At 37.3% G+C, this 27,079-nt stretch overlaps 1 protein-coding gene across 1 annotated transcript in view; it reads left to right on the top strand.

Moving 5' to 3' along the window:
- The window catches only part of MLIP (muscular LMNA interacting protein), a 63,460-nt gene that overhangs the window by 6,197 nt on the left and 30,184 nt on the right, over positions 1 to 27,079 (top strand). Inside the window, 7 exon segments of the mRNA XM_050315722.1 lie at positions 2,452 to 4,068; positions 9,426 to 9,497; positions 18,121 to 18,186; positions 18,269 to 18,352; positions 18,448 to 18,507; positions 20,197 to 20,241; positions 23,952 to 23,996. Of these exon segments, the coding sequence (XP_050171679.1) occupies positions 2,452 to 4,068; positions 9,426 to 9,497; positions 18,121 to 18,186; positions 18,269 to 18,352; positions 18,448 to 18,507; positions 20,197 to 20,241; positions 23,952 to 23,996 (1,989 nt within the window).

Below are 27,079 nucleotides of genomic sequence, written 5' to 3'. Positions count from 1 at the left end.
TTGGTGAGACACAGCCACAGCTGCCGTGACCCACTTGTGCTGGTGAGATGGGAGGCTGGACTAAATGCCCTCTAGAAGTCACTTCCAACCCACTTGGATTTATGATTCCTTGGTCATGTAAATAAGAGGTTGATCCTTTATAGATGTGTTTAATACTGTGTTACAATAGAAAATTTTTTTTCTGAAGACTTGATTAATGGCTCAATTAGCTCAGCATGTAAATGTTCAGTGTTGTTTAAACTGGAAGACTACTGCAAAATGTCTTCATTACACTTGCAGGAGCATGTTTATCATCTGCTACCATGAACATTTTCCTAGCTGCTTATAAATCTTTGTTATTAAGTGTTAACTATTTGGAAGTCATTTCACATCCTCCTCTTTTATTATGAACTTTCATATTTGCTGCCCATTTTCTTTTAATCTGTTGTCTGTGTAGGGGGAATTTATCTATTCTATTTTGAAATATAGAGATTTTATACTCAAATTCTGTTTTGATAGTTGATCAACTTCCAGAAATCATTATTAAATTCAGGAGGCTGTTCCATATTATCAGATTTATTACCACACTGCTTTTTTAATTTGTTAAATAATTTTATGTTTCATGACATATTTAGTAATAATCTTTCATAATGCTTAAGGATTAGTAAATTATCCTCAATTTCCAGTATTTTTGCTTCTTCTTAGTTAGCAGCTTTTTCAGCAAGAGTCATAATTTCTTAATCCAATGGAATATATGGTGCAATGATGTAATGGATATAAATGTTTATATTCTAATATTCACTCTGTATACATCCCTTGACTTTCCTTGAAATGGGACAACAGGGGAAATCAGTGGGATTGTAAAGGCATTCTGATGTTTTGTGTTTATTCCTATAAATCAAAGCACTGACTTGGCATTTCTGAAGTTACCTTATACAGAAAGTGTCCTTGGTTTACAAGGCTTGCTATTTATATGGTCTCATTTAGCAGAAGGAGCTGACTCATTTTAAGTTATAAGCACTAATAAGGTTTTGAAGTGGTGTTTACACATATTTAGTGGTTTAGGTGTAGTTTAGCCCTTGGAAGCCTCTAAGTCTTGGTTGTTTTTGGTTTGTTGTTTATTTGGTTGGTTTTTTGTTTGTTTGTTTGGTTGGTTTTTTGTTTGTTTGGTTGGTTTGGGGTTTTTTGGTTTTTGTTTGTTTGTTTGTTTTGTTTTTGGTTTTTGTGTGTGTGTGTGTTGTTTTTATTGCAGCTTCTTCTGGTATGTGCTCTCACCTGAAAATTATTTGATTAGTTCTTATTTTTCATTTTGTGATAAATCAATACTATATTGCATAATAACATTAACAATAATAGTAATTCCTTTCTATTATGGGTGAGACATTTGTATTAAAAAATATAATTCATGGCTGAGCTGCAGCCATGGGCAAGTTGTGTGTGGAAACTGAACTATATAATTGTCTTTTGGAGAGCTGCATAATCTTCTTAGGGTATCAAACAGTAGTTCTTATATTTATATCAAATTTGATGAAATTAGAACCAATTTCCCTACTTTCAAATTGCTCTGTCAAATGTTAGGTGACAGTTTGTAGCCTTTTGGTTTTACAGTGGACTTAACTCACTATTTCATACTGATATATTTTATTCATATTTTGTATACATCAGTTTTTAATTTCAGCATTATAATAACTTGGAAGATTTTAAGAGAGTTTCTTTCTTTAGAAGCATGAAACTGTATAAAGGGTTGATAATATACTTGTATGCTCTAATTAGTTTTGACAAATCCTAATTAGAATAGACTCAAGAAAAAAGGCACATGAAAGAACTTGTTACTGCTTTATTAGTGTATCGAAAGACTGTGGAGAAGGGGATAAGGACTATTACATGGCTGCAAACTGTCAAATGCACTGCTCTGTGAATGACAGGAAAAGTGAAAACCAAACTGGATGTCTGATTTAAGTAGTTTGGAACAAATTTCTCATTCTGATATCACAGTGCTGCAGAAGGGGTTGTTTACTGAATTAGAAAATAAGCAATTTACTTGAATGCCATTTTCAGAAAGGCTGCTTTCCACTGAACTGGTGAAGTGAGATGGGACACTATTGCAATTTTCTCACTTTCTGTTGTATTTATACAGTGGAATGGCATCATGTGATTCTGGACACTCATGGCACAACTCTATTGGGTTTTACCTAAAATGAAATATACTGTAGCCTTTAACCTTGCTTATGTCAACAAAACTGAGGTCTCATAAAACCAAAGTAGCACATAACTTGTCTGCCTCAGTCACCTCCTCTAGAGAGCCTTATCCATCAGGCTATATGTCCAAATTTAAGATAGCCCTGTGCTTTTAATCCACACAACAGTACTAATGGAAAGCCTATATGCATGACCGCAGGACTGAAATGTGGGTATTTAACAGTTCCACAGATTCCACCTATATTAACATTTCTGTTTTTCTTTTTTCTCCAGTTAATTTCTACTCTTTCCACCTCTGATCATCTTTCCTCTAAACCACCTGCTGTCCACTTAATTTCTCCAGTTAATCAGAAAGTAGCGTGTGGTGCCATGGTTAACATGACTCAAGCCTCTTCGCTGGAAGATTCCTGTAAAAACTGGCAGTCAGCAACTGGGTTTTCTAAGCAAGACTCATCTCTCTACTTTCAGTCTGCTTCCCATAGTTCACATCCCTCCATGTCTAAAATATCCTCTGCTGCATCAAAGAGTTGGTACTCTACTCCTCAATTGTCTGGTAACCTAGAAACACCAAGTCTCTATACTCCTGGCTGTGTTTGCAAAATGGGAGACTTCACCACATCCTCTGTTCCAACAAAGAGCCCAAGTTTTTCCCCCAGTCCTTCATGTTCAGCTGAAATTCAAGGATCCTCAGCTCAGCCTTCATCCCCCAGTTCTTCCAAAAGATTGAATGCTTTGTCTCCTCTCCCTGTACATATAACAACACATTCATTATCTCCTACTCCTAAACCTTTGTCTCCACCCTCTCTTTATGGCTCCTCTTCAACCATATGTAGTATAAATGAACCTTGCACACAAATGTCATCTAGAGGAAATTTAGAAAAGTCAGGAATCAAATCCCCTCTGCCAACCAGACTGACTCTCTTAACTGCTATTTTGAGATCAGGCTCCTCTCAGCGGAGACCGCTTTCTCCTGCTTCCTGTCCCACATTTTCTCGTAGCTCCCTTGGTTCCTCAACACTTACAATAGATCAAAAGTCCAAAACAACTCCCCCAACCCCCAAGAAATCTGTTTCAAGCCTTCCTATACAGCCAGATTCTCCCAGCAGAGAGGATTACTGGCTTTCAGGATGGGCTCAGCATCTGCCTTTTTCCTCCAAGCCTCATCCCACCCCTCGAGCAAGGTCCCTTTCTCCTAAAAAGCATCTTCCAGTTCGAACACTTTCTCCAGACTCCCAAAGTTCTCAGTCATCCTTCATCTCCTATCATAGAAGATCAGTTGCCTCTCCAGATTTGCAGTCTACGCTGCCTCCTCCTTGTGCCCCAGCTCCCTCTTCCTTAGCTCTTTCTCCAGAAGGGCTGCGGTCTGCTGCCTCCAGATCCCGGGCGCCTCAAAAGTCTCAGAGAGTACACACTTACTCACCCATCTTTACCTGCCGGTCATATCCTTTGCTTTCTTCCACCAATCTTAGTGGTGTATTCTCCCCCACCCTAGAAAAACACTCATCTCCTACCACAGGTCTTTTGCCCTCAGCTTCTAGATCTAAGTCAGATTCATCCCGAATGTCTGTTCAGGATATGAGTGTCTCCTCTCCTACCCCTCCAAGTGTCTCAAAGAGGTGGTCTCTCCCACAGCCTCACTCTACCCCACCAGTTCCACAAACTGGTAATATTAATTCCCACCCACTGCAGTTTAATTATTCATTGGCGCACACAAGTTATAGGTCTAATTCCTCCTCTCCAAGACCTGAACAATCTGCCACCTCACCGGTGCTAAAGTGCAGATCTCCCATCTCAGACAAGTCACCAGGTATACTGCCATCAAGACTCAGAGAGCTGACTTCACCACAGCCTTTTTCCCTGCCTCCTGACCATGACAACACCAAACCCAAGGTACACTTGGTGCATGCTTATTTTCTAATAGTTCTTTGTCCCTGTAGGAAAAAATCACATCCGTGTTGCAGAATGCTAGTAAAATAAATGGGTATGGAAAATGTAGAAAAGGAACAGGTTTTTTGTTGGTGGTGAAGACAGTGAAGATTGAATGCTACCTTATCAAATTGCTAGCAATGTATTCTGTATTGTGGAGAAGATGCTGTAGGAATCCTTTATCATAAAAAAGAGAATACTTTATTCATGAGTGGGAGGAGATACTATGAAAGATAGACTTGTGTCCAGTGGGTCTGATATACATTTGGCACACTTATTTTTGTAGCTAGCTTAAAACCCTGGTGTGTCAAAAATAAGCTATGAAACATGTTCTATTCACCCCATGCTAATGACAACCCACATGTGTTCCCACTGAAAGTAATAGAAATATGGTGATCTTAGGTTCAAAGTTGAACTAGAAGCAGGTTAATGTAATTGATGTGAACTGGCTGTTCCTCTGATAACTAGTTCACAAGCACCTCGTCCCATCTGTCCTCCTCACTTCCCAGGATGCTTTACTCACCCCAGCTGCCCTGTGACCAGCTCAAACGTACAACGGAGCTCAGCCTGAGCAGGGACTTTGGGGTTAAGAGCCAGCAAAGGAAGACAAAGACAGTCTCCTACTTCTTTCCTTTCTTCTATACTCCTCTGATCCTTGTTACTTTTCTGATCTCCTTGTACTAGACAGAGGATGAGGGGGAAAAAAAAGCCAAGCTTCCTAAAACATGAGCTACTGCAAATACAAAAGTCTCACAAACGGCTCCTGCTGTTTGTCATCCACCCAAAGGCAGAAGAGCCACCACAGAGTGAGAATAAGCAATGGTGGCAGTTGCTGCAGGAGGGATTGGGAACCAGTCACACTTTAAATCTAAAGGTATATCTCGAGAAGGGGGAGGAAAGGAAAGTTGATCCAAAAACATGCAGCAGGTATGTGAAAACAAGAGAAATTGCTATATAGAAAGGAAGAGCTAGTTGCAGAAGGCATCAGAGTTGCAGAAGGCTTTCTGACCTCTTTTCTTACCTTTGTACTCTGTGCTTCCCTTGTGCCTCCTTGTAACTCATATTTGAGCTTGCACATCATAGAAAGTCTATCATAGTTTATTGATTTATTTGCTCACAGCACAAAATTATAGCCTGGTCTGCCAGATCAAGTTGTGTCAGATGTGTTCTTAACAGCTTGGCTATGGCAGGGGTGATTTGAACTGCTTGGAAAACTTTAATTGGAAATGAGAGGTTAAGATCAGCACAAAGTAGCAATTGTCATGACTGGTTCTTTTAAAAACCAAGCAACCCCAAATGACACATTGTGCCAAGCACAGCTGTACAGTGTCGCTACACTCTGTCAGTATTACTTAGCAAAACAAAAAGAGATAGGAAATTGTTGAAATTCCAAGACAAACCCCTGAGACAAAACTGGAAGGCATGACTGAGCCTGCAGATTGCAAAACAGTTGCTCTTCATGCAAGTTGGTGCAATGAGCACTGTGAGATTCTCTGGCAGCAAGGAAATTCTCTGCTAGTGACACAGAGCTATTGCCTGGGTTTGTATTTGCAGAGGTTATTATTACCCTTTGTGACTTCCCTGTTGTCCCTTTTCCTGCTAGTTCTGCTTTATCATGCGATATGGTGGCAGTTTTAAAACTGTCTCACCACACTATGGAAACTGGGAGAGTGTTTGCCAGTATAACAGACTTGGACCACTAGTCGGTGTAATTTTTAATCATGTAGACAAAGCTGGCTCTGCTGGAGATGTGGAAGACATGAAATCTCTGAATTAAATGCAGCTGAGTGGTCAGTGCAGGAAAGGTCTCTTGTGGCTTTAAAATGTGAGTCAGAGAGTTCATCTACAGTTAATGATATGTGCATTCAACACCCCCCTTTCCTTCTGCTCTCACTTATTTCCATCCCTAGTTTATGGCATAACTCAATGAATTTTGCTGATATGTCTGATAATACTCCGGCCTCAAATCTCAGTATATTTCCAGAGAAAAAAGGAAAATTTTGAGGAGAGACAACTTTAACATTCTAAGTAGCATTTAGATGTCTTTAGTACTAATCAGCTCAGCTTTAGAATTAGACAAAAAGCAGGTTGCTCCATGTGATGACTGTTAATGCATGACAAAATTTTTGCATGTATAAATGTGCTAAGTGAACATTAAGAGAAAAACAGCTTCTAGAAGCACTTGACTTTGACATGTGTAATCTTCCAACCTTAATGTTTCTTCAAAAGTCGTTGAAGCAATGTTAAGACAGGTATTAAAACAACACTTAAACCAGAATTCTGACATTAGGTGTACTTTTCAATATTCACATTAAACTGTTTCATTAGCATGATATCAAAGCAATTATGCAAAAAGGATTCTTTATTGGAGAGCTTTTTTTGTCTATGCCTGTGCATGCAGCAATTAATGTGAATCAAAGATAACCTATGAATTTGTTTAACTGTTTGTATTTGTATATATGAACATATACTTTCCCATGGTTTATATTTGCTAATGATTTTAAAATACGAATATTACACTTTGATAATGTCATCATGGAGCTAATATAGCAAAATGGACAGTAAGATGGAGTAGGGATAGATAAATTTCTGATTTGGGGGGAACAGATTAGAATAACAATCTCTGGTGGATATTTGAAAACTCTTTGCAATGATTTCATGGGGCATCATTTTTTGATTATTCTTTTATTTTTTCCTGTTTGAATGCAGCACAGGAATGCATGTAGATCTACCCAAAACAGCTTGAGAACAAACTAACTTTAGTAACATGGAGCTCCAGCACAGCTGCAAAGCCTACCACAAAGCAGGAAAGGTTACTCACGACACTATGCTACCATGGTTAGTCACTGATTTTAAGCCCCTATAGGCATGTGTCCAGCACACTTTGCAATGCCCTGTGGGTGTCTTAGGTGGACATCTGAACAAAAAAGTAGGACATTTTCCCCCAACCTCCCCAGGGTGATATTTGCCCAAGCTCTGATATTTGAGTTGGTTTGGTTTTGACTGGACCATGATGCAGGTCAGCAGACCTAACTGTCGATGGCTGTTTAAAATTACTGCTAGATTCCTGTGAAGCAGATTATTAAATGCATTTAGGCATTGAAAAATAATTTTAGGTAGTGTGAAATAATATGTAAAGGAACATGTTCATATAGATCAGAAACTGAGTTAAAGACTTTTCATTCATCTCAGACATTGCGAAAATGGCCCAATCCAGGTTCTACAGACAGTAACTGGAAGTGATAAAGCACATGAAAGCAGTATAGAAAATTTTACATTTTAACAGTCTGGTATGTCATTGTTTGTTCATATAACAGTACAAATAACTTCAAAATGATCATAGTGTTCTTATCCTATAGGACGCCCATCTCATCAGATGTAAAAGCCTATGGGCTGGTGAAGACACTGCATTTCATTTACATGTTCAATTACGCAATTTGCTTTGTTGAATTTCTATTATAATCAAACAAGGATGCATTTTATGAATATACCTAAATTAATATTTGGAATTTTGGTCTTCCATCTTACGTTAGTGAGCAGTATCTTATGTCTCATCTGTATATAGATTTTATATATGCACAAATATCTGTATGTGTGTTTATGCACACATATGCAGTGTTGCTGTCTAAATGTTCAAAGGGCAGGATTAAACTCATGCAGCTTTTGGCATTTGAAAGTTAGATATCCAAGCACTACTTGGGCAATTCTATTACACTTAATGGAGAGAATATGGAGTATTTACAGTATGATTTTACTTTACCTTTCTAGTTGCGTGTTTTGGGATGAGATTAATCCTGTAGAAATGCCTGTAATTATAAAAGGCATTAGTTTTTGACTGAGGCACCTAAATGGTGGACATCCAAGTTAGAATCACTAAATCTCATATAAACTACTATCTTGTCCTCCAATGCCCCTCCCACCAAAAAATAGAAAAAACCCTTAATTTTCAGCATTTGCATTCTTCTCCAACATGTTCATTCAATATGAATGCTGTAATTATTGACTTCTTAAATGACTGCCATTCTCCAGCTTCTGACTGAGTGAAGTCAAAAGCAAATATGATATTATGTGTAGAAGGAATTAAAGGTTGTGTCCTACCATAATTCAAGACAGATGTGAGGATGATATAAGTTTCTTATCTGAGATAAAATTTTGCCCCGTCTGCTGTCATTGAGGCTTTTACTAGTTATGAAGAAAAGAATAACAAAAGAATGCCCCAAAGTTCAACATGCTGATCCAGATTGTTATCTCATAGTCAACCAGTAGTTACTATTGCAAGTGATGGTACATTAAAAAACCTGACCTGATTAACAAATAAGTTTATTTCTGGCTGACTATCACAGAAATCAATAATTACTAACTTGAAAGTATATTTTTGTGTGAATTTTTGATTTTTTATTAGATTGTTAGCTAAAGGGAACAATGTAGCAAATCCCTATTTTTTAAAATAAATTACAGCAGTCATGTGATTAAGAATCCTCTCTCATACAAGTATAGAAGAATTTCATCAATCTTTAAAAAAACCTACTGAATTCAACCTCTATAATTACAAAGAAAATGTAAAAAATATGGTTTCTAAAGAGTTTAAAATAACTGGGAAAGCTAATATAGTCTAAAATAGAAATTGTTTGAAAAGAATAATTTTTAAGGCTGATCTTAGAATTTTTGTACCCGAACCTATACATTTTGTATGGTTTTGATTGTCAGTTCTATAAGCTTTGGTGGAGTGTCTAAGTTTCTATACTTAATTTGAATCATTTGTTTGGGTAGTAGAGTTACTTATTCAGGAGATGAAAAGCTGCATGAAGATTTAAATGATCTATCCACTCACAAAAGTAATTCAGCATTTAAGGATCCTAATCCATCTCGTTAAAGCCAATTACAGAAATCCCTCTGATCTAGTGGTCCAGGATCACAGCACTCAGCAGCAGTTGTTGAGGTGGATGTGCTGGCAGAAGTAGCTGTACATTTTCATATCAAATCATAAAAAAAACTTTGAAAAAACCTCACAGCCTCTCCTGATATTCATTTAAGGATAGTAATCAGCAGGAAGTGGTTAAACTTCCTTTGGAAGCTATAAGCTTTCCTACTTCATTCCTCAGAGCAATATCTGTACTTTACAGGCTTTTAAAATCTTAACAAAACCACTAGATTTTCTTTAAGAAATAGCTTTCCTAGGAAATATGTAAGCATTATTTTGTTGCAATGTGTTTGCAAGACAATTGGAATGGTCTTTCATTCTGTCATACCTTTCCTCTCTTTCTCTCTTACTCTTCTATCCTGTTTTACTTCTCTTCCTGCTTTCTGGTTTACCCTTTTAGCAGTACAAGATCAAGACAAGCTACAAGGCATTTGCAGCAATCCCTACAAACACATTGCTTATGGAACAGAAGGTCAGTGTTTACTCAAAGACATGGGCATTGCATTGTGTATTTGAGACCATTCAACTTTATGTACACATTCTGACATTTCTGTTGGGAGATACTGCAGAATGTAAATTCTGGGAACTAACTGCTCAGGTTTATTGTTCTGGACATTGCTCAGGGTCAGCCACTTTCCACTGAAGATCAAAGACTTCGCTAATCTGAATTTCTGCAAATCAATTTACAGTAAAAGGGGGAAAAAAGCAGTATCCTGAAAGAATTACCTTTAATGGCAACATCTCAAAGTCTATTTTGTTATTGGAAAGTAACTGGAGCACTGCTGTTCTGGGGACTGACAATGAGTAGATCTTGATCAGTTAATGATTATTCAACATCTTTGCTTATACCAGTAAATTTAACATTCCAAGATATGCAGTTTTGACCAGCTGCATTGTTAAACTTTGATAACTGTCCTGGCCATTGTTCTGACCTGTTAACTACCATTCCTCCTGAACACTTTAACAGCTAGCATGGGCCAGGCTATGTCGTTTTAGATGACAGTCCTTTTCTGTAGGATAGGCAGGTAGATCCAAAGAACAGACTTTAATGCATTGATTTACTACTAAAGTCACAGCCAACAAAGGTTGGGCTGTATAGTCCTTATTTAGATAATGCGACTTTGAAAGAGAGTTTAAATTTAAATTTTGCATGAAGGGTTCAAAATACCCACTGATGTTTATTTTTAAAATATTTTTCCCAAATTAGTTTTGCTCAAAATAATTGCTCACGAAGTTTAGCAAATATTTTCTCTGATGAGCAATGACCTACTTGTTTAACATGTTTAAAGACATCCTTAATTGTGCTGATATCCAGTTTGTAGCTTTATCAGAAAAACCTTTCTGTTCAGAACATAGTTCAGGAACCTCTGACAAATCTCTTTGAGATTAACCATTCCTAACTACACATCTAAATATTTATTCCAATACACAACTCAGCTATTTCACTAGAAGTTTGCAGGGCCTAAAGACATTGGAGAGGGTGAACTTAACTGTGTACAAATTTTGAAGATGATAGTTTTATCCTTGAAATATTACCGATTGTGATCTAGTAATTAACAGTGAACTGCTATAAGTAAGATTTTTTTTTCAAAATAAAGAGACATTCCTTTATTTTCCAATGTTATTTTAATCTTGAATTATTTTTAAAATCATTTGCATAAAACCTGATCCTTCATTTACTTAAATTTTGAATGCACTAATGAAGGTTATTTTTGCTTTAGCATGCAATGTGGTGAAATAAAAATGGCTCTGTAGAGGAAAATAGATAATCCAGGAGATCCCACACTCCTACAGAATGTTTTTTGGGAGGGTTTTGTTTGGGCAGAGAGCCTGTTAGTGGGTGGATGAATTTGGTGAACGCCGAAAGTGCCACTTCATGGTTGACTTCACCTGAAAGCATCTAGTTGGGGCACCCTGAGACTGCACCTTTCTGCAAGCCAAGCCAAGTAGGGAACTCTGAGCAGATTATTCACTCTAAGAGCACACTCCTAATGTGAACTAGTGGGTTAATGTCAGCCATTTGATTGCACTTTTCCAGAAGAAAATTGATTTCTTTTGATGGTTTTGCTGGTGCTCTCCAGGGCACTGAATCACAACCTACGTGTTAGTTATCCCCAATACATAAACTGAATTGTGCAATGTAATGCTGTAGAAAAAGTAAAAACACAAAAGACATCTGTGGTTAGATAGACTTTTGATTATCCACTGCTTTGTTGAATGCTAGCCTTGGTGTGTCCTTCAGTAATAAAAGCAGTCGTGTACTAAGAAAAAATCAGTTCCCTGCTACAGGATTTGCCTTCAGGAGTGGCTCTTGACTAATTAATTCTGTAAACTGTATGTTTCAGCGTGGTCTGACTTGGGAATTAGGGATAATAATCTCCTATTGATCTGTACCAGCATCTAATTGTAGTACTCCTAAGCTAGTCCTGTTGTGTTAGCTGACACGTTTAGAGTATGGCTCTTACAGGAAAGCATGAACTAGTCACATGGCACACACAGGCCCCATTGTACCAAGCCTTAATATCCAAGTATTCTCCTCAAAAATATTGTGTAGGGAACTCATGCTACATTGTAACTCAATGACAGTAATTACGTTCCCATTTTATGCAAAGCATTTTATGCACTGGATTAAAAAAAGAGATATTTAAGACCACAAATTTTTAAATGCATGAGTGATGCTTATTAACATTAAAATAATGGTTATGTGTAGAAGTTTTCCAAATGGCTTCCTTTTTTTTCTTTTTTTTTTTTTTTTTTAGCAAGGAAGGCATGGGGTATCTGAAAGCATAGGTATTGCTCAGCTGAATGCATGATTAGCAATACAATATTTTTTAGACTACATTTTTTAGCCTAAGGTGCTAAAACAGTTTGATTGAAGTAAAAATGCATATTGTCAGAAGTCAACTTTTTCCACTGTGTGAGTAACTATAATCCTTTAATTAAGTGGTCATGAGAAATAAGATTAGTCAGAATTGTGATGTGGGTGATAGTGACAATTCATCTGCAGTATTAATTAGATCCCATGACAGAAAACTGCCATTGGTGTACCATGTAAAGTACAATGATTTGTCTGCCTCTGAATTGTCTCATGTCTAATTTTGTTTCTCAAGTCAGTTATTTTCTTTTATGTTTGTGTAGATGCTTTAATTTCAGTCAGCATTTTTCAACTTCTTCCTATGAAACCCTTAGGCTATCATAATCTTAATGGTTTTTCTAGAACATGTTCTTCTTATCCTCCAGTGTTCTTACTCAGAGTTGTGCTAATTAGTAGAGAAGAAAAGGCTGATTAACTATATATATGTATACTTTAACTAACCCAGAAGTGGCTTAATCTCATCAAATCTCCTAACTGGCATACTTCCCAGCTGTTTGGATTAGTGTGAACCTGATGCTCCTCACATCACCTGTGCTCTGCTCAGAAAAAGCCCTGCACAAGATATCTCTTGGAGGATTGGGCTGTAACTTTCTTCACAGCCAGAAGACCAAAACTTGTTTTTTAAGGGACTTATCCTCACCATGGTCAGGCTCTGTCAGGGATCAGCAAGAGTGGGTTGCTCCAGAGGGAAGGTGAGTCAGGAGCTGGGGTGGTAGCAAGGATAGCAAGGCAGTGTCCTCACCAGCAAGGGCACAGCTCCACAGTGCCTGAGCAAGAACAGAGATGCTGATATCAAGTTGATGTTAAGCAGGGTCAGTCAGCAGTACCATTGTAGCCACACAAATTCACAGTGATGAGGCAGGTCATAGACTGTGGTAATGAACTCACCAGCCTAGCAGATTATAGACCCACTGGCCAGATGAGGAAGCTGAACAAGTTTAATATAGGCATAAGGCAAAAAATGAACAGAAAGAATTAATTAACCATTAGAAAAAAATTCCAGAGACTGAAATAGCCTCTTTTTCAGAGAAATTGAAAAATCAAGGCAGGACGCTTTTTGGACCCTTCATTCCAGATAGTCCTGTGGTTTAAAAAAGAGGACAGACTACGTGAACAGTGTTGCTCCTTCTAGTCTTATTAATGTTGAGACAGTGATTCACTCCTCTACTGACACTCACTCTTATGTAGCTTCTACAATTATATAGATGTGATCACAGCCTAATTCAAAATTCCATTCCTAATCTGGCATTATTTAAAAAAGTGATGGGTCTATTATTTAGAGATTGTATTTATCAAAAATCTATTACAATATCACTCAGTCAAAATAGATAGGGATGAAGGGTTTATTTCAAGGAGTTAAGGAAAAATTTTTAACTTTAAATACCTCATGGTGGAAAGAAAGGCAATAATTTAAGCAGTTGTAGAGTGATAAAGGACCTAGTTCATCTGTAAAAATAATCAAATATGCCAATATAAGAGCAGCCTATGAGCTCCCTCTTTCTTTCAAGGGCCTTGAAAGTAGAGAGTCTCTCAAAATAGATCTTACTTCATCTTCAGAATTATATAAAGTTTGAGATGGAGCTGGAAAACTGTTGGAGGCCTTGGATTTACAAAACAAAAAGTCTTCTCTTAACAGTTCTGTGGTCTTTGATCTACAGCAAGGTATATGCAGGGCAATTTGGGTTTGCTGTATTTGATCAGCTGCACATCCCTCTATATGCTGTTGGGGTTAACTTCCCTTATCCCATTTTGATGGGAAAGAAACCTGGACATACAGACTGGGATGAAAGAGGTGCTGCAGATATTCTGCTCAGACTTCCCACAGTCTGGACCAGGAATGAAGTATGGCATACATGTCACATCCCAGGATCATGGGACGTGCCATGAAGCACACCTGCTTCACAGTTAAGGTTTATCCCACGCTTACCAAGTCTTCTGAAAAACACTAGGTATAACTGGCTATGAATGTAAGAGGTGCAAGTGTTGACTTTTCTGGCTTGTATTTATTAACTAGTTAAAAGTAGAGAACAATAATTTCAATTCTAAATAAATGTAGAAAAAAATATCTTCCGTCTTAAAGAATAAATATTTTAGGTGTTTGATTGTGTCTCTTTAAGGCTGTTCTTCATGTCTTCTCTTGTCATAATGCAACCTAGTTAACTTCAACAGAGTCTAAACCAGTCTTTCCATATTCTTATACACTTCTAGGAAAACTCCAAAGATTTAGTAATTACATCCTATCACCTACAGAGCAGACTGTAAGCAGTGCAGGATATTCTCCTTGTGGAAGAAAAAAAAAAGGCATCTTCCTCCTCATGTAGAAGGAAAAGGAGGGTGTGTTGGAGGATTTTTTTGTTTTGTTTTTAATAAAAAGAAAGACATGCAACTTCCACATAGAAGACACAGCTATAAGTTTGTGCTTTGAGGAAACACTTACTTATTGTATTGTCAAAAATCCATTGGAAAAATCCATATAGGAATTGATCATGGAAATGCAGATTCAAGTCACTCCTTGAAATCATACTGCAGGAACCTGGAAGCAGACTTTTCTCTAGGTGATTGACCTAACTGCTGGAAAATTGCTATTATCAAACATGTCAGCATGTTTCTGGACCTGGAAAGCATTTCTGACAAGACTTTGTTAAGAATATTTTGATAAAAATAGATTTTAATTTTCCTGAAGTACTTCTGGTGTGCACTTACTAGGTGCATTTCTTGCACCCAGGTTGTGTTCACATCAAAATTCTCCTCAAGGCTAGAGAAAAATACCTCATGGTAAGAAAGAAAGCCAATAATTTGTACATTTTTAGGACTAAGTAAAAGACGTAGTTCATCTGTAATAATAACCAAATGTGCCAAGATAGGAGCAGCCTATGAGCTCCCTCTTTCCTTCATGAGCCTTGCAGCTTTCAGTATTAATTATTTTATAAGAGGAAAAATAGTCAAGTCTGTTCAGTATCACTTCCCAGGATCTTCAAGAAGTAAGTTAAAGGAATTAATGCTTTGTGAAGTTCCATTATACAATGGGATTTTTTTTTTTTTGCATGTGCTGAGAGCTCAGGAAAAGACAGTGATGGGGAAAATATGCTCAGTCCAGGGTTTTCATGATACAGTAAGAAGAAAGCTGTGTTAGATCCAGGTCACAGTATTCACTTTTTCTCCTACTATTGATGTGGTCCACTGGTGGATGAAATAATGTTCTGTATTTCCTATATGTTGCCAAGACCTTTCATTCTTCTAAAAAAATACTGGAGATTGTGTTTGGATCATTTACCAGTATCCTTTCAGCTCTGATACAGCTTTAGCAATCAAAAGAGAGGAAAGAGGAGGGAAGGGTTGTAGTCATCACTGATGTCAATAGCATATATGTGTCACACCCCCAAAGTTATCCTTTTCAAGGGAAAAATTAGTGCTTCAGCAACTCCTTATTTTATCTGAACATTGAAATTCTGTCACAAAAGCATTTTCATTATCTAAATGGCAATCTTCTTTTAAACTGTGGTCCCACTATTTTTACATGTATAATCAAAAATTTGAATGCCTAAATAAGAATGTTCAACTTTTAATATTGTTATATCATCAGCATAACAAGTGAATCCTGAATACTGTTGATAGTGTTAATCAACAGCATGTAGATAGCACTAACATTTTAAATTAATCTTAGTATTGTAGCATGATAACACCAATAATTTTGAAAAAACTAGTTGTAATTTTCATATCTCACATTTTCTCTATGGGAAAATGTGGGGAAAAAAAAAAAGGCAACGATGGAAAAAAAATTTGAGATGTATTTTGAAAAGCCAACAACAGCTTAAACAGAAACTTTTATCTTTGTAGAGGTGATAGGGATGGCAAAAATAGTTTCCTGTTTCTCCTTTTTCTTTGGAGGACTCAGCTGTCCAAATAAGAAAAAAAGAAAAATAGGGGAAAAAACCAAACCAAACCAAACAAACACACACACACAAAAAACCCCAACAAAAAACCAAAACCAAACAAAAAACCCAAACCAAACAAAAACCAACCAAACAAAAACAAAGAAACAAATCACAAAAAACAAAACACTGAAAGAAATTAGACTGATCAGTTTGTGGGTTAAAATTTTCCTTCCCCAAAGGTCCTAAAAGAGAGAACACTGTAGCTTTTTCTAGCATGGCTCCTGCATTATGGTTGTATCTCAGAGGGACAGTGGAGCAAACGGACCTTGGGGCTTTACTCACCCAAGTTCTTCAGTCATTGAAGGCTACAAAATAGAAGGATATTTGGGTACCCAATTTTTACTGAAACTGATGGATATTTACTTAAATTAGCCAGAGCCTTGGTTTTGAAAAGAGACTTTAGGATGTGGCTGTAATTCCTCTAGAAAGATTACCCTGAATCTTAGGGGTAGTTGGTTCTTACCTTTGATTGTGTTCACCTACTACTTTGGTGAACTACTATGAAACAGAAACAGAAACATATGGTTTTCTCTTAACAATTCCTTGATTATGTCTATTGTCCTACTGTCTTCTTGGGGGTTTTGAGAAGCTTAGCAATTTCCCCACTCCAAACCCATGATTGATTAAAATTTTTCATTTTTCTTAAGTCATCTTCAGACTCATCATCTCTCTATAACAGCCTGCTTTGTCAATCCTGACCCTAATAGGTACTGAAATGACTCTTCTGCTTAATTTTATCACTTCATATTTACCAGGAGGATGTAATCTTGACTGAACTTGAACTAGGGACACAGTACTTCAGTGCTGAGCCCACCTTAGCTGAGCCATCCTCTTCAAGGGGACTGTCTGTTGATCTGAAACTTTAGCTGACTAACTGTGATGAGACAGCAGAGATGAGGGACTATCTTTTCATGGCCTGTCTTGGGATAAGATTACATTAATTTCTGTATATCAAAATGAATTATTCTTTTATTTTTTTCCTTTTGAACTGCAACTACTCTAAGGCCAACACATTTGTCTAGAGATGGAGAGGAAGGAAGAAAACCCTTCGTTGTAGTAGAAGACATGGTGTTCTATAAGTGTGCTTCTGTGCAAGAACATTTGTGGGTGGTATGAGAATAATATTAAAAGTAAATTGTCACTAACTTTTCACTTAGGCATACACAGATGTATGCTACCAGTAGCTGGACAAGGAAAGAAAAAAATATGTCCTCAAAGATTCTGACATTTTTCCTCACAGCTCCACATACAGATTCCTGCAGAATCCTACATCTGTGGGATTTTATTTTTTTTTTACTAACTAGCAAAATGAAACCTCACAAAACCATAATGTGTTAAACAAACAAACAAAAGAAATCCACAAACCCTGTGCTTCCCTTCCCTGTAGTCCAGCTTCACACATCAGCAAGCTTCCAGAGTAATTTTTGGTCTCAGCAGGTGTCTACTTGAAAATCACTTCAAAGCAAAAATGGGTGATGGCAGGGAGAATGTGCTTTGCAGATGCTGGATGAAGATGAAAAGGGAACTGAGCAGTGGATTTTGGCTTTTGAGGGTGTTTTGTGAGTTTCCATATGAAGTGAAGGGTTCAGCAAAATGATTCCCGCTGTTCTCAAACCTGTTTCAAGTATGGGTACAGGAAAGCAATGGGTATTTTCAAGCACAAGAAGCTTGTGTTTGTTCTGGAGATATTGTATAGCTGCTTAGTGCGAGATTACAAATGTACAGAACATATTTTTCTTTATACATTTCTGATTTCTGGATAAAACCCAAGAATGTCAAGCACTGTTTTTGTTGCAAGGTGAAATCACCATCCTCTTTGAACAGGCGACACTTTTTACAGAAAACATCTACTGGAGCAAAATAAAGGGTCCTGTATTCTTGGGTCCCTGCCTTGTCTGCCTGCATTCCTGTCCATGTGGTGGCTCTCCTGTGGTGGCAGCCACCTGACACCTCTGTGGCACACAGTACACACTCACACTGTCACATTTACTGGGAAGGAGGGGACATTGTTGAAGAAGACAATTTAAACTGGTAGTTTCTGATTTCTAAAAGTAGAGACAATTCACCCTCCTTGAATACTCTCCTCTGTAAACCCCCTTCTCATTCAGAATCATGTGCTGGTAACCTGAAGAACATTACTAGGCCTATAATTTCTTTTTTTCCCCATCTTTTTATGTTAAAATAGAAAGTACCACCCTTTTAAACAGAATGCTGACAAAAGTGTACGTTTGTTTGGTTTTTAAAATTTTGAACTCTGTATCACACCAATTACTCTTGAATTGCAGGCATTAGAAGAGCCAATGAAACCTGCGAGTGCGAGTGAAGGCACCGCCTTGGACACTCATTCAGAGGTAGTGCTGTTATTTACCTTTCACATCTGTATTTGAAAACAAAAAGCAAAGGTTAACTGAGCGATCAATCCTTCTTTTTCAGATGTGCTCCCCTGCCCAGCTTAGACAACAAACAGAAGAGCTGTGTGCTGTCATTGATCAAGTCCTGCAGGATCCGTTGACTATGGTAACCCAGCAGTATGGGGAATTGACTTTTTCTCTTTCTTTTCTTTTGTCTCTTGTCATTAATAAGTCCATTCTCTTTTGAAAATAATTTTACAGCGCCGGTGTGAGTCTTCTCCAAGTTTTCTGCAGATGAGCATGGAGTCAGATATTGGCAAGGTAGGTGAATAAGCCCACCCACACACTAAAGGCTCTTTCCAAGTAGATATCAAGGCAAGCAAAATCACAATATAATCTACTGCAGCTGTAAAACTGGTGGCAATGCAAAGCTGCAGCTGAGAGATGCAACATCGGGAGAAGTGTCTGATGGTTTAAAAGACATGGAAGGACAGAGCTATAGCCCTGAAGTCAGTGCGGTGTTTGTTGCAGGACACTTTCGTGAAGTCAGAGAGAGAAATATTATGGAAGAGAAACCGTGTATTAAGGCTTCAGAAGCTGGCATCCACAAGGAAGAAATCCTTCATACCTTGCTTGCCATATCACAGGGTCTCTGGCCATCTCCCAGATTTTGTCCCATCTATGGGACGAGCAACTCTGCTACAGAGCAACGAAAGTAGTGTTCTAGCTTCATTGACTGGAAGCATCTTTCAAAACATTGGGTTTTCTTCATGTTCATTATTGATTTTCAATTAATGGGATAATTAAATTAATAAATAGATTGCTCTAAAGTTCTGATTTCATTTTTACTGTGGCCTCTCCTAGAAGGATGATGTCTGCAATATTGATTTATCCTAAATAACTAAGAAACAGGTAGTGAGAGGCAGGGTTAATTTTATGTTTCTAAACTTCTGGTTTCATTAAGTTGTACTGATGTGACTTCTGGGTTCAGAAGAATGACTAACCAGTGGAAGAAGGTCCTGTATTCTGTTTGCTCCAGGTAAATTTAAGTTGGTCCTGCTAGCTGTAGGAAAATGAAAATGGCAGAAATCCAACTGGAAATGGGAGGAAAGGAATTTATGGCAAATGAACACATTCAAAATATCCTGTGGAATGTCTAGTTCACCATGCAAAAATAGGGCACAGATCCAGCATTTCTGAGTGGCTATATTCAGTGTAAACTTCAAAGTTAGTTTTCATTTTTGAAATTACTTCTGTCAATCAGCATGCAGTGGTGAATAGAATTTCAAGAGTCTGAAAGACAAACTTGATGGCAGCTGAAGAAGCAGGCAGATGTTGTTATTGAGAGTATGTTTTCCAATGCCTGAAGTATCTGAAGTGGTTAAAATGCTATTACTAACGTGAGCTGTAGCATCCAAAACCTACTTCCTTGGGCAATTGAGAATGGAAGGTATCTGTTAGCAGTCATGAAACCAAATAAAGTGGGCAAAAGGTGAGTTTAACAGGATGCAGGATGGGGACCAAGCTAAAGATTGTGAGGATCTCAGAATAAGATAAAAAAAGTGCTTAACAGAAGGTAAAAGAAGGTCATAGACAAGAAAAAAATAAGAGTGTACAAGTAAATGCTTTTAGTCACATGAAAGCAAGTTCTTACAAATGAGAGCATAGAAACATAACATTTCAGGTTATTTTGTGAGCAAATGTAACTTAAAGTTCATGGGGCAAGCACATGTATCTAATAATAAGCATTTTGTTACAAGAGTTCACAGAGATAAATTAAATGTCATCCTCAATAGAGTGGTGTTCAATGTTTTTGAGCAGTATAAGTAGTATTTTCTACCAAGGAAAACTTAAACATACCTTATTCTTACGTATTGTGTGATTATTTCTGGAAAACTTAAGTTTTCCTGAATTTAAGCAATTAATAACTTCTCACAATGTTGAAAACCTTTTGGAGTTACTCTTCGGAGTAACTAAATATATCTTTTATGTATTTTTTTTTTTTACAAGATTTCAACAACACTGCAGAAAGCAGCTGGACGTGAAACCAAATATGTAAGTGCTTTTATAATTACTCTATATTTTTCATGCAGAAATGTTTACTTTTTCTCCTCTTACACAACACTGGGTAACTCTGCACAGACCTCTGCTTGTGACATCAGGTGTTGACTAACACAGTGAAGTGAATATATTACAGTGCTGGCAATTGAGACTTGAGATGTCTTCTCACTGTTGTAAATCCATCATGTCTGGAGTCTCTTCAGTGTGGTGTCTGTTGATAATTTTACCTCTATGAATATGATGTTAAAATTAATTTCCTCACGTACTTGTTTGTTGTTGTTTCCTTCAAGCATGGGGCAAAAGCTCAGCTATTTGGCAAACAGACTGTTATGGGTGCTGAAGGGTTTGTTTGGGCTCAGCCTGCATTGTATAGGACTTGCTTTGGTAGAAGTCCTTTAGTTCTTGATTATCCATCAGAATTTGTGGTTGACCCAAACTTTTCTTTTCAAGGTATAGAGCTGGCTGAAACCCCACAGTTTAGATGAATAGAAGCTTTTTTGTCACATACACACATTTTCCAACATATGATGAAAATATCTATATTGAGTAATTTATTCAATTATTGAAACATTAAACCCAATTAACATTTTAATTCTCACTAGCACACACAGTTTCTGCATTATACTTGCAGCTAATCTAGTCATGGGGTGAGAATCCTCAGCTTACTATTCATTATTCAGCACTTCCATTGAACCTCAAATCAAAGCAGTGCTGGCAAAGCAATAAAGGTCTCCCAGTTTTATGACAGTACAATGCTTGACTGATCAATCTTGCTGCTTGAATGTGGCAGTATGCATATTTTATTGCATGCTGTGATTTTTACTTGACAGATTGTGCTGGCTCATATTAATTAGGAAGAATATCGGAAGAAAGCTTTTTAATGAAATAAAAGAGTGTACTTGAGAGGTAGTCTGTGAAAACAGAGTGTATTTAATACCACTCCAATGCAGATCTCCAGCTCTCAAAACTGTGGCTGGCATATACCATAAATTCAGGCATCCAACTTATATGCCTAGGGATACAGTTAGTTTCTCTTTGCTGGCATGGAAAATCACCCTTACAAACACTTTTATTTCAAGTCTCCACTGGAACTTTCTAGATAAAGAAAAGAAATTCAATATTTAAAAACATGTCTGGGAAGAACAAAGGGGATTATTGATAAGCTAACCTTTCCTATAAGCTGTGCAAGCGTATTGAATTTTCTGTGTGTCAGAAAACAGACTGAGGTTCCCAGGCTGTGCTGTGGTGCCTGAACTTGGTGGATCCAGACTTTCTTGGACTCTGCCAGCTGTACTTTGCAGCAGAGTCTCCTGAGGGATGTTTCAGGTGTCCCAAATAGCATCTATACATCACAATTTGTGAGTAATACCAGGAGGTCTTGGATGACTCTTTGAGCTGTCTCGTAGTATTAATTTTTACCCATCTTTTTATTTCTTATTCCAAATCTTATTTTTTGCTTTTGAGTAGGAGGCTTTTAGTTTATGCAATTAATTTTACTGGAAAAAATTAAAATGTTAATTTAGCAATATTATTTTCTTAATCCTTTTATATTTATGCTGTCTAATATTTAGATACTTGTCAAAATGTTGTTTTGAGGGCATTTTTGTTAAAACAGAAACTTTAATCTGTTTATGAGTAATGCTAAAGTATTATTTATAACCACAAACATATAAAGGTATATGTATGCACACATTATTATATTGTTAATTGCTTCAATAGATTATATAGAGTAGTAGATACACAAATATGTTGGAATAGCCTGCCATTTAACAATTAAAATGTCATAGATTTGCTTTGTCTTCAACTACCTTTTATTTTCTCATGTACACAGAACCATTTAGGGATGTAAATAACTGTGCAAGTAGCAAGGGAGTGTATAAAAAGTATGAAAGCATCACTGACTTCAGTGAAATTACAGCAGTTTGTACCAGCTAACAACTAAGTACTATAGCTGCAATTTAATAACTTTTAAAACTGTATGGTCTTTGATAGGATCCCATTCACCATTTTATAATAGTGCATATCTGTTGGCTGTAGGGATGATACCACTGATTTGGAATAATAATTCTCAAAATAAGAATTTCTCCTGATTAATTGGAAAAATTAATGTCCATATTATTGACATTTTTGCTCTTCTTGAAAATTCCAGTCTAAAAAATTTTTTTAAGTGTTATAGATATGAATCACAAGTGAAAAAGATGGGAGAACATGAAGCAGCTAAAAATGCACACAGATATGCAGAAATAAGTAGTTTTCTTTGTATGTGGTCTGCTGTGCTCACACATATCTCAGGTAACCCCTTTGAAATGAGATTTATTCTTAATTTGCGCCACTGAATTTAGACAATTTATTCCATCCTGCTTGTATTTGTAGATCATTCTGAAGTGTTTTGATGTCTTTAAGCTCATAGTAAGATTAGCCACTGCACATGGCTGGTTCGTGGTAGGAATGAGTCCCTAGTACATAAGTAACCACTACTGAAAACTCTAGTTTACTCTGTCAAGGGCAGAAGAGGCACTTCGTGTAGATTTAGTGCTAAATCACAACTGCTTGGGATTCAGCCCCTGACTGGTTGGGAAGGTTTCCTCCAGCAGCATCTGTGTTTAGAGTTGTGGGTGCTCTCAGTAAGGAGCACAGTCCTCCACCATGACTCATGTCGACTCTGCTATTAAGACCAAAGTAGGAGTAGAACCAAGAGGTCCACGGAGTGACTAAACATCTCTACTTAGCACCTGAGAGCCCACAGCTGGAGTTCGGTGGCCACATCTCTCAAAGGTCTTTGTCACAAGATAACAAAAGAAGAAAACTTCCCTTTTTAAACATGCTGGATTTACTTTTATAACTGAAACAGTGAGAGAAACATCTAGTTGAGTTGATAAAAATCTAACTGTAGTTAGTAGAGGGTGCAAGATGTAATGGCATTGACTTGTTATCTACTCCAGCTTATAACATCTAACATCTAACTGTCGTACTTTTTTTACCACTGTACTGAAGAGTATTCCCATTTTAGAGTCTCAAGGCCTCCAGATCACACCTACATGAAGGAAGGTCATGCTATTTATACAGAAAAACTGTATTATCCAATGGTACTCCTACAGGGCTTGAAGGAGTTGGGAGGAGAGATCAATGCACCCGAATCTCACTGGTGTGAGGACAAATAAGTGGCACATGGTTATTTCACACACACACTCAGCTACTTTGCATTCATTACATTTGTCATTAATCTGGAAAACAGGGTCCCTGCTGTTCAATGTATACTCAGATAAAGAAAAAAAAGATATTGCTTAAGTAGTATTATTCTGGTTTCCCCACTGTAAAGTCAGAAAGGGTTGAGAAGATTGGACTGAGGTCCCAGTACAACTGACAGTGTTAATGACATCGATGCTGCAAATTAACAGACAATGACAGGCTCAGAAAAGTAAGGCTTTAAATTTCAAGATTAGATCAAGGTGAAAAAGTGAAATTTTTTTGCACTTGGAGAAAAGAATCTCTAAAATCTTAACAATAAGCATTTATATTTGGTTATATCTAGAAATAAACTAGAAATGAGAATGTTTTATATTCTCTTTCCAATTGCATATTACTGCATCAGTGGGAAAAGCTTCTGTGGCTAAGCATAGTGCTGTACATGGATTTTTCTTCTGTCATTGTTATAATCACTATGATATTGTATATAATACTGTGTATATTCACCTTTTTTGCAGGCCAGCCTTTACAAATCGGTGCCTATGGTAACAGAGAGTCAGATGGTATGTATGGCACAACTCTGATACACTGTTTTTCAAAATTTTTTCAATTGTATACTAATTCTGCTCTTCAGTATAATTTGTTCCTACGACTTTGCACAGCTTGAAATGTCACATGTATGGATTTGTGATTCCTGGTCCCCTTCATGGTTTCACACTGGAATTGCTTTACAACTTTATTTATTCCTTGAGCTTTAATTGCTCGTTTTATTGATTTTTTCTCAAATCTGTGTTATTAACACTGTACTTGAGGCAGTTCCTCCAGAATATTTCTTTGACAATGTGACAACTTTCCTAAGTATTCCTGTGGGGAAATCTGAAGTGGGGAATTAATTTTCAGCCTTGATCTTCTCTTCTTCATGAATGGTTTTTATGCCTCAGTTATATTTACTGGCCCCAGAGACATTTCATTGTGAGGAAATTTAGCAAGTTTTTTTCTCAAAGTCTTTGTTGGCCTAATGCATGACATTTTGATATTAAGGGCTAGATTTTTTTTTCTTAGATTCTTAACTTCCTATCTTCAGAGCCTTTTCCTCCTTATTCCATTTTTCACTTCTCTTTTGCACTGCTCTTTGAACATTTCAGTATTTATTGGTCTCTTCAAGTCTCTTTATGAGGTGATGCACAGCTTCTCTCAATGTTACTGTCTTAAGTAGCATTCCAGTATTCCAGTCATTTATAACCATTTCATCCTTTTGACAGTTCTTTTTTTTTTCTTTTTTTTTTTTTTTTTTTTTTAGTAACTATTGTAATTGTTTAACTAACTATTTTATTTCACTGGTTTTAAGTTGCTATCACTACACTGGAATTCTTGTGCGTGTTTTTGTTCAGGCAGCAATGTTGTCTCTGAGCACACCATGATCTCCACTCATGAGTTATTCTTCAGTAGTTACATTTTGACTTAGAAATTGTGCAGGATTTATTATTTGGCAAATTACTTCTCTTTTCGGGTAGTCTCTGACTCACTATAATAGAAGGGTTTGGGTTGGAAGGGACCTTAGCGACCAACTAGTTTCAACCCCCGTGATGTGAGCAGGGGTGGGGTTGCAATTGGGACCTGACCCACCATTTTCAGCAAGATCTCAGGGCCAGTCAGCGTCATAACAGCAGAGGAAAAACTTAGAGGTGAACGTGGCCATACACCTGCCAATGAGAAGTTCAGTTGTCTGACTTTTCAGACAAATATCGTGCAAGGCTCATTTTCATGCAAAATACCCTGAAGGAGGGTGGCTACGTCTATACTTCCTATAGAGAGGCCCAGCCTATAGCTTATTTCTGATTGTGCACTTGCTGACCTGGGCCAAAAACATGCCAGAGAGCACTGTGGCACTAAATCAGTACCTCTGATTATGAGTCAGCTCTGGAACTTGTGTCTGGGCCCTGTGTAATTTGTTGGAAGGACTGTAAACGTATCATGGCAGCCCAGCGGTACCATAATAGCCTTTACCATTTTTTAATGTTATTGTAGGAAGACCAACATTTTCCTTGGCAAAACTAAGTTTTAGCTTGTTTCTCAGCAGTGTCAGCTGTGACAACCACCGTCAAGGAGAGTTCAAGTTTTTAGTTTTGGATCAAAGATTTTATGTAGCTTCTCAGAGAGCTAATAAAGTATTTAGAATTCTGGTTGATATCTGTCACTCTGTTAGCAGCATCAGACATAAACATATGACTCAGTCAGCACTTGAGTGCATGATTGTTGTTTGGAAAATGTGACCTTAAAAGCATTTCTACCTCATGCTTTTGGAAGAGGTTTCTTACATAAGGAGAGTAGCTTATCCTTGATGATTTCAGGTACCTCAATGGGCTTTTAATTGCGTGGTTACATGGTGTGGAGGAGTGCTAGAAGGCCACAAGTCCTTTGTCTGTATGTAATGATGACTCAATAACAAGTGAACCTTTCTTTTTAGCTTTATATTTACCTTTCTGTTGAAAGCCAGACATTTTTACGGATGCTTTTCAGAAATGTTGATAGGAAAATAAGTATTTTATGATGAATCCTACAAAGATAAGTCATGAACTATGGACCATAAATTCATTAAATGAGCACTGCAACTTTCACTAAGTTGATCTTTGTAATTAAAAAGTTTTTGATATGTAAGAGTAATAATAATAATAACTTGACAGTTATTACTCTTTAAAAACAATATGACTGCATGGCTGATTTTTTGCTTTCAGCTGTATATTTTTCTTACTTAGGAGGCAAATGAAAGTGACCCAACCTGTTGAAAGGAGGGAGGAGGGGATAAAACACAAAGCTAAGGGAAGATGTTTTGGTTCCTGGGCTTTGCTCTTCCCAAATGCATTGTGCTCCTCCCTGCCTCTGCTGTCTTCACCTCAGACCCTGGGCACTGCTCTGTCCTTTCCCAGGGCAGAAACAGAGCACAAAACATCAGGACATTTCCTGCCTCCTGTACCCTCCCCTCCAATGGACACCCCTCTTGCCTTATCCTTGCTGGTTGTCTGCAGATCTCATTTTAAGGTGATCCATAACTCAGTTTGCATGCTGCATCCAGCAATCTCAGCTGCATCTTTTTAAGCTTGCTTTCATAATAAGCTGCTTACTTTTTTTCCAGACAGACTGCAGAAGTCTACTGCTCTTATAAATAGACAGCATGGTGTTATTAAGTGTACAAATATATTGTATAAATAAATATAATAGTAAATCAAGTTTTTTCTCTGTATTTTTATACCCAGCTGGATACTGAGGATGGGGAGTTGTGACAGCACCTGTTCTCAGTCCCAGCTGGGCAATCTGCCCCTCTGTACAGCAATCACAGAAGGAGCTCAGCAGCAGACCTGTTGTTACCTATATAAGTTGTGACAGGGATCACCCAATTTCTACGGGGTAGTCATAACAGAGAAGAACACAATTGACTTATTTAGAACTCTAAATTCAATAACAGACCTTCCGAAACTTAACTTATGAAATTACAGTGAGAAAGTATGCTTTTTCTTCCTTTTTTTTTTCCTTACTGAACAAGTCTATTTAAAAATTATCCCTTAACCTCCATTTAGAGTTGATGCCACAATACATCTTGTTAGATTTTACTGTAAGAATTCAAAAAATCACCGATGTACTGAATTGA

Source organism: Myiozetetes cayanensis, unplaced genomic scaffold (genome assembly GCF_022539395.1).
Source record: "Myiozetetes cayanensis isolate MyiCay16 unplaced genomic scaffold, myiCay2020 scf2-11, whole genome shotgun sequence".
In the NCBI taxonomy this organism is placed as follows: domain Eukaryota; kingdom Metazoa; phylum Chordata; class Aves; order Passeriformes; family Tyrannidae; genus Myiozetetes; species Myiozetetes cayanensis.
This window is presented reverse-complemented; position numbering and strand designations above follow the sequence as displayed.